We start from the raw sequence: 7511 nt of genomic DNA, 5'->3' as shown, positions 1-7511 counted from the left end.
CTTCACTTGTTGCTAGGAGGTCTTCAGTCTTCTTTTGGCGGTCTTTTGGTTGAAGGCTTACACTCATCCTCATTGTCCTCTGGATAACCTCACAGGTTGCACGTGCGTACTAAGCCTAGTGTTATGTAAGTGAGCATTGCGCTCCACTAATTAGTCTTATCTTTTATAATTTTCAGGCCTCATGCCTAAAGTCATACCAACTTTATCCATCTCAAGGTCGATTTTGTCTTAGGACATTTCTTATCTCAAAATTACATCATCTACCTTAATTTTAACATGTAACATCTGTAGGGGGGTACATCTGCCTTGTAACACTAATTCCCTTGATTGCTCCTAATAATAACTTTCCAAACAGTTACAATTTAGTTAGCACAAATCATTGCCATTTATTACAGAAGGGTGTGAAAACAGGAGCATTGTTTGGTGTGGCCTCCTCTCTGCCTTTCACACCTTTCAGCGCTTTGACGCAGCCAAGAGCTTTCTCCAATAGTGCAATGAAGCAGCTGCTCCTGCTCCCAGCTCTGGCTCTTCCCAGTCTCTGACCCTGCCTGGTTTTGTCCCTCTTTGCTGTGCCCTCTGTTCCCCCAGGGGCCTGCCCCAGACTGAGGGATCAGATCCAGGCACTGCTGCTGCTCCCTCGGGACCAGCCCCAGTTTGGTTGTTGCTGGCAGTGCCAGCAGAAGCTGTGGCTGGAGCAGCAGGTGCTGACAGTGGCCCAAGGCCAGGGGCTGGAGGGGTCCCTGGGCTGGGGCTGGGAGGGAGCTGCCCCTTGTTCTCCCTCTGCCTCACACAGAGCTGGGCCGGGCACAAGTGGGGCAGCAGAGCCAACAGAGAGCCTGCGAGTCTCTTCCAGCCGTGCCTGCTCAGAGTTTGGCCTTGGAGCTCCAGGTGGACAAAGGCAGCTGCTCTGGTCCCTCTGCGTGTGCCCGTGTTCAGCACTGCTGCTCCATCAGTCTGTGCCCAGCAACGGGGAAAAGCCTCAGCCCTGCAGGGCCAGGAGCTGCCGGGCTCTGCCTGAGCAGCTCAGCCAGCGCGAAGGGAGCTGCTCCACACGGGAAGCCAGAGCAAAGGACATGCCTTTTCCAGGACATGTTTTCTGTAGAAAAACAAACAAACAAACAAACAAACACGAAAAAAACATGAAAGATAAAAATTACTCGCAAATGTGTAGTGAAAAATCTTCTATAACTCTGGAGTAAGCAAGAAGTAACTGATCCTTTGAAAAAGAGAACTCGGCTTTGATTTTAGTTACTTAGTTTGTACATGTGCTAGTGGAAGGGATCCATTAGCTGCCTTCCTTTACAGATTTGATGGATGTTCTCCAATATTAAGATATTTTACACTGCAGTTAAAGGAATAGGAAATTGAAATACATGTTCTTCATGACTGTGTCTTGAGTGTCAAAATTTTGCAGTTTGAAACTTGGACCTAAAGCGTTGCAAATGGAAATGATAAATCCCAATGGACTGAGTGAATGCAGCTTTTCCTATGCGATGTGCAGCACTCCAAGGACTTCCTCAGTGGGGCTGTGGGTGCTTGGAGCTTTGTCCTGTGCCACTCCAGGATGTCATGAAATGGGACTTCACCTGCCACCAGCCCAGGTCACGCTCTGCCACCAGCCCAGCTCCTTGGACCTTGTGTTCCCAAAGAAGACACAAGGTGTTTCTGCTGCTCCACCTTTGCACAGATCCACAGAGAGCTGGGATTATCCCAAGTCTCGTGTCTCCATTGTGCCATATTCCTAAAGAACCAGCAGCCCATCCTGACGAATATGGTGAGTTATGTGGATGGTTGTCAGCTCCCTTTCCTGCCTAGAAATCCTGAAACTGCTTCTAAAAGCTGTTCCCTTCAGTTCTTGGACACCTACTCACACAGAGCTAGGGAAAAAATCCCCTGGCCATGGTTTACAAGGTGAGTTATGCCAAAGTTAGAGCTCTGTGGGAAATCTCTATCCATCCCTATCCTTTTAATATATCTATACATGGGGGTGTGCATGGATGTGTCTTGTATGAAAAGGAAGGAGTGTGCAAACAACGTGACTGACACTTTCACCCTCTGTGTTCATTCCATACTCATGGGTGCAAAGATATTATGGAAACCTTTGCAAGGACAGACCTTCTGTCCATGGATACAGAGACATCCAAGAGCCCCTCGCACTGACAGACCCTTCTGTCCATGAATTCAGAGACATCCAAGAGCCCCTGGAACCAACAGACATTGCTGCTCTTCAGCCAGTGACAGGATGAGTCCCTGAGCCTGGGGCTTGGCCTTCCTCGTGGTGAGGGACATCAAGGTAGGCTGCAGTGTGATGGAGATTGTGATGGGCTGGGAACTCACTGGGGGAAAGGAGGGAGCAGTTGTGAAGTAAAAGGCAGGTGGGGGAGAGAACTGTTCAGAGAAGGGCTGAGCTACAGCTTGAGAAAGCTGAAGAATGACATTTGGGGTCATCCCAGATTGATGTCATTTCAGAAGTTATGGAACAAGTTTAATTTTGGGGGAGGTGTCATGTTTTCCTTTGGAGGTGGACACTCTGCAGACTTGAGCTGCATTGCCAAAATGCTCAAGTCTCTGCTGGAGGTCACATCATTTCTTCTTTGGCTGATCCCGGCCCGGTGCTGAGCCCAGCAGAGCCCTGGCAGAGCCCAGAGCAGCCTCAGCATCCGCAGAGCCCGGCTGCAAGGAGAGAAACCAGAAACCGCCCGTCAGCTCAAGGCTCCTGTCCCCTTGTCCCAGCCAGTCACGGTGCCCAGGCCATGCTGGCCGTGCTCAGAGCTGGGCCCAAAGCTGCCCATCACTGCTGCCTTTGGGAGCAGAGCAGGAGGGCAGGACATGTGCCCAGCCTGCAGCCAGCCACGGCAGATCCAGCCCCTCAGCAGCTGCCCAGAGCGGGATGCTCCTGTGCCCGCTGCCATCTCCCAAAAGCTCTTGTCCCACCCATGCCAAGGAGATGAGGACCCACCTCACACCATCTGCTGCCAGAAGAAAAGCTGGTCCCAAACGATGTCCTCAGCCTTCTCCAAGGGCACGGCCCATCCACACCACAGCTGGTCCCAAGCACTTCCCGATCCAGACTGGACCCCACCTAGAATTCTTCCTTTAGAAAAACAAACAACAAATTAATGAAAATAGGTTACAGACAAAAAGGGGAAAGAAGAAAAAAGGTAAAAAATCTTATTTCTGTCAGGAGTTTAAGGAAGGCCCAACCCCTCCATTCTAGGGAAAAACCCACCCACGGGTGAGGGAAGCCCATGCTTTCTCCCTTCCCCCCTGCACTGTCCCCCAAAATCACAGTGATCCCAAAGCAAAGCAGGGGAGTGGAGCAGCCCAAGCCCTTCCTTGCCTGCACAGCAAAGCAGCCGTGCTCAGGTTCTGGAGTTCCACCTGTGCTCCTGCCATGGGGGTTTGTTTGTGTTGGGCTGGCTGCCCCAGCCCCAGCCTGGGGCACGGTGGGTGCTGGGGGCTGTTGGCAGGACCAGGAGCCCACTCCCATTTCGTAACCACCCCAGCCCACACCCCCAGCCCTGCCAAAAACCAGCTGGGCAGCCACTGAAGAATCAGTTGCATCCACCCCAGCAAAGGGGAAACCTTTGGTTCCCGGCCAATGCACAAATCTGGGAGCATCCCCCTGGGTCTGGACTTACCTGAAAATTCTCTGTGGAGCCTGGCTTTCAAGAAGGTGCCAGAATCAAAGTCCATCATCGCCAGCTGCCGCTGGCCAGGTGGAGGAAGAGGTTGTCATCCTTGCTGTTGTCCTCCATGTCCCCAGCAGCAGCAGCAGCAGCCCCACCTGGTGCAGCTTCTCCAGGGGCTCCTTCTTCCCTGGGGTGACACCAGGCTGTCAGGGTTCTGCCCAGGGCCCGGCTGTCACTGACCCAGGACAAGCAAACCAGCTCAGATGGCGGCCACCAGTGCTGGGCAGAGCAGCTCAGCTCCAGCACAAGGGCTGCGTGTTCTCACTCGATGAGCCCTGTGCAGTGACAAAGGCAGGACAAAGAAGTCTGGGTTTCTTTGCTTCTGATTGCCAGGGTATGTGTGGAGCTGTAACTTACCAGGTCCCTGCATCACTGTGCCCGTGGCTCTCTCCCTTCTTCTATGGCTGATGAATATCCTGCATCCAGGGATCACAGAACAGGTCTTCTAATGAGGGCCTGTCCAAGTAGTGCAGGGATAAACACCGCCTGATCAGAACTTGGCAATCTGGGGAGAGAAACCACAAACCACTGGTCAGTTGGAGAAGGCTCCTGTCTGCTTTGCCCCACTATACCCGTGCCCAGGCCACGCTGGATGTGCCCAGAGCTGGGCCTGAACTTTCCCATCAATTCTCTGTTTTGGAGGAGAGCAGGACATGTGCCACCTCCTCAGCAGCTGCCAGAGCGGGATGCTCACGAGCCCACTGCTGTCTCCCAACACTGGTGTTCCCCCCGTGCCCAGAGATGAGGATCCACCTTGGGAGAGCCGTTGTGGCAGCGGGAGCTGGGCCCAGCTGATGTTCCAGCCCCTCCTGAAAGGGTGCTTCCCGCAGACCATCTCATGCAGCAGGATGCCCAGGGTCCAGACGGTTGCTGCCTCGCCATAATACCATCTGAAGTTGGTCCATTCCGGGGGTCTGTATGATCGTGTTCCTATGGAATACGGATGGAGCTCATCAGGGGGATGCTGCTGCTCCCAGAGCCTGAGCCCAGCATCCCTGGGCATGTGGGGCTGCCCCAGTGGCACACGGGGTGACCTGCTGCCCTCTCGCCAGCACCTGGCACTTGTGTACAAACCCAGGGTTGGAAAAGAAGGCACTGGTGCTGGAAGAGGGCAGCAGAAACCCTGGCAAGGCCCGACCATGACACACAAAGGAAAAACCCTCTCACAGTGCTGGGGAAAAACCATACCCACATCCTCCCTGCTGGCATTGCCCAAAAAATATTATGAACCAAGGCAAAGCAGGGAAGCACAGCAGTCCAAGCCCATTCTCACCTGCACACCAAACCAGCTGGTGTGCAGGTCCTGGCTCTCCCTCTCTGCTACCCCCACCCACAGGGGATTTTGTCAGGCTGGCTGCCCCAGCCCCAGCCCCAGTCCTGGGAGAATCCCTGCTGCCACACCCTGGTTGGGCCCTGAGATGTTGGGCCAGGAGATGTTGGGCCAGGAGATGCCGGGACCAGGAGCCTACCCCTGGGTGGGCTCACCTGCAAACTGAGTGTAGGCTGTGTCCTGCAGGTAGGTGCCACAGCCGAAGTCAATTAATTTTGCCTGCCCGGTGTCCAGGTCAACCAAGACGTTCTCTGGTTTTATGTCTCTGTGCAGGACCCCGCAGCTGGTGCAGTGCTGCACGGCCTCCAGCACCTGCCGGAAAAGCTCCCGCGCCTCTTCCTCTGACAGGAACCTCCGTGCCCGAATGAAATGCCGTAGGTCCTGACACCGCTCTGGGCGCTCCAGTACCATCACGATGGTGTTGGGGAGCTCAAACCAATCCAGCAGCTGCACCACACCGGGGAAGCCTGTGGACACCTTGTCCAGCAGCACTATCTCCAGTGGTGCGCTGGTGCCGTCGGGCTGCGGGAGGAGCACGGTGCCGTCAGTGGGGCTGAGCCCGTGCCAGGGCTCGGGGAGCCCTCAGCCAGCCCGGGATGCTCTGTGCCCTCCGCTGGCCCCACGCCCGCTCTCCCTCCAGGTGTCCTGGTGGCTCCCACCCTGCCGGGCCCCGGCTCATCCCCGCCCGGCACCCCCCGGCTTCTGCCGCTGGCCCCGCTCACTCACCAGCTCGCCCCAGTGCCGGACGCGGTTCCGTGGCACCTTTTTGATGGCCACCTGCAAGCCAAAGGGAGCAGCGGATTCAGCTCGCCGCCTACCGTGTCCAGCCCCATCCTCCTCCTCCGCCCTCTCCTCCTCCTCCGCCCTCTTCTCCTCCTCCGCCCGCCGCTGGCCCCTCTGCTCACCGGGGCGCCATCCGAGAGCCGAGTGGCCGAGAAAACCCTGCCGAAGCCGCCGCGCCCCAGCAGCGAGCCGATCCTGTAGCGCTGCTGCAGGGCCTCCTGCGCCTTCCCTGGGGAAGAGACGCGGCCGTCAGCGCTCGGCCCGGGGCCAGGAACGGCCCCCGAGCGCTCCCCGACCTCCCCGGGCCGAGCATCCGCAGGCGTCCGCTCCTTGGAACGCGACAGCGGCGGCTCGGGGCCAGCGGCCGCGCTGCCGAGCGGCGGAGCTCGGGCCGGGGAAGCCGCAGCGGAGGCGGCGGCAACGGCTGCACCGCCTGTGTCCTCCGCGGGCCCCGGGAGGAGCCGGGGCAAGGGCCGGGACCAGGGCCAGGGCCGGGGCAGGGCTCGGAGCAGGCGGAGCCAAAGGGCGGCGATACCGCCCCAGCCCCAGGCACTGAGGCCCGCCCAGAAGCGCCAGCGCCAGCTCGGCCAGAGCCGGGCGGAGGCGAGAGCGAGGCGGGACGCCCGGGGCCGGCGCCGGGGCCGGGGCCGGGGCCGGGGCCAGGGGCGGGCCGGGGGCATGTCCCGGGCGGGCAAGGGGAGAGGGAAACTGGGAGAGGAGGGGAACACAGAGAAAAGGAGATCGGGAATGGGTGAGGGACCGCGGGAGAGAGGGTGGAACAGTGGGAGAGGGAGAGGGGAAGAGGGGCAATAATTTCGCTTCTTTCTCTGCTTTTTCTCTTTGCGCTGCTGCTGCCGCCGCTGCTGCTGCTGCTGCCGCTGCTGCCGCTGCAACTGAAGCACCGGGGCCGTTTGTCCCCGGGGCCGTTTGTCCGTTGCCCGCTCGGCCCCGCGCCGAGCCCCGCGCTCCCCGGGCAGCCCCTGAGCCTGGCCAAACACGGGAACTTTGCCGTGTTGAGCCAAGAGCCAGAGTCTTGATTCCTGCACAGGGGCACAGCAATGCCCTTGGCTGCTGCTGTGCCTTGTCCCTGCTGAGCGTCAGACACTGTCTGAGCACATTCCCTGAATGCAGAATTTGTACCTGACCCAAGCACTGCACTTGTGTCTCCAGCATTGCTTTCCAAGAAAAACAGGGGAAGGCAAACTGGGTGTCGCTCATGGTATTTTACAATGTCTAAAACTTGCCAAGTCTCAGATCTTAGAGGTGAGATCCATTTGGAATGAATGGGATGGAGAAACAGTGCAAGATGGAAAAGGGAAACATAAAAATAAATAGAGAAAAATAAAGAAAAACATACTGGTAGTTTCTTTTGGTTTTATTTTCATTTCTTAAAAAAGCTGTTTCAATTTTCCCAGAATCTTCTCCACAGTCCTGTCTGTTCTTTCCAAAAACCTGTCCTGGAGAACAAGGTGCAGCTCCTGTCTCAAGATGTGCCCCCAGCTGCAGCTTCTCTTGGCTTCCCACACTGTGCGTGCAGCACAACTCTTGCAGCAAAGCAGGACAAATTATCTGAAGAACTTGACAACTTGTTCTTGCTTTTCCTTGCGGACAGGGGAGTTGTGCCATTGCTAAGGTTTTCATTGTTACTCTTCTACCCGAAGAAATCATGATCAGCTGCCAGGAATTGTTAGGGAATACAAGCCTGG

The 7511-nt window shown here is 56.7% G+C and overlaps 1 protein-coding gene across 4 annotated transcripts; it reads right to left on the bottom strand.

The window, feature by feature from the left end:
• Positions 1-1140: 1140 nt before the first annotated feature.
• LOC147647326 (serine/threonine-protein kinase pim-1-like) lies at positions 1141-6710 on the bottom strand. 4 transcript variants are annotated; one of them, XM_086872346.1, is made up of 8 exons: positions 5928-6710; positions 5749-5799; positions 5178-5544; positions 4446-4622; positions 4050-4197; positions 3642-3867; positions 2960-3094; positions 1141-2673 (listed from the first exon to the last, which is right to left on the bottom strand). In XM_086872346.1, the coding sequence occupies exons 1-5, from the start codon at positions 6483-6485 to the stop codon at positions 4091-4093; spliced, it is 1260 nt and encodes a 419-aa protein (XP_086728472.1). In that variant the 5' UTR covers positions 6486-6710; the 3' UTR covers positions 1141-2673; positions 2960-3094; positions 3642-3867; positions 4050-4090. The 4 variants fall into 4 exon arrangements, with proteins under 4 accessions (XP_086728472.1, XP_086728475.1, XP_086728474.1 ...); XM_086872349.1 differs by having other exon boundaries at positions 3642-3819; positions 5928-6702; XM_086872348.1 differs by having other exon boundaries at positions 3642-3967; positions 5928-6694.
• Between the last annotated feature and the right edge of the window lie 801 nt (positions 6711-7511).

The sequence above is a fragment of the Cyanistes caeruleus genome, unplaced genomic scaffold, assembly GCF_971803275.1.
Source record: "Cyanistes caeruleus unplaced genomic scaffold, bCyaCae1.hap1.1 HAP1_SCAFFOLD_11, whole genome shotgun sequence".
Classification (NCBI taxonomy): domain Eukaryota; kingdom Metazoa; phylum Chordata; class Aves; order Passeriformes; family Paridae; genus Cyanistes; species Cyanistes caeruleus.
Note: the sequence above shows the minus strand (reverse complement) of the source record. Positions and strands in the feature narration are given on the sequence as shown.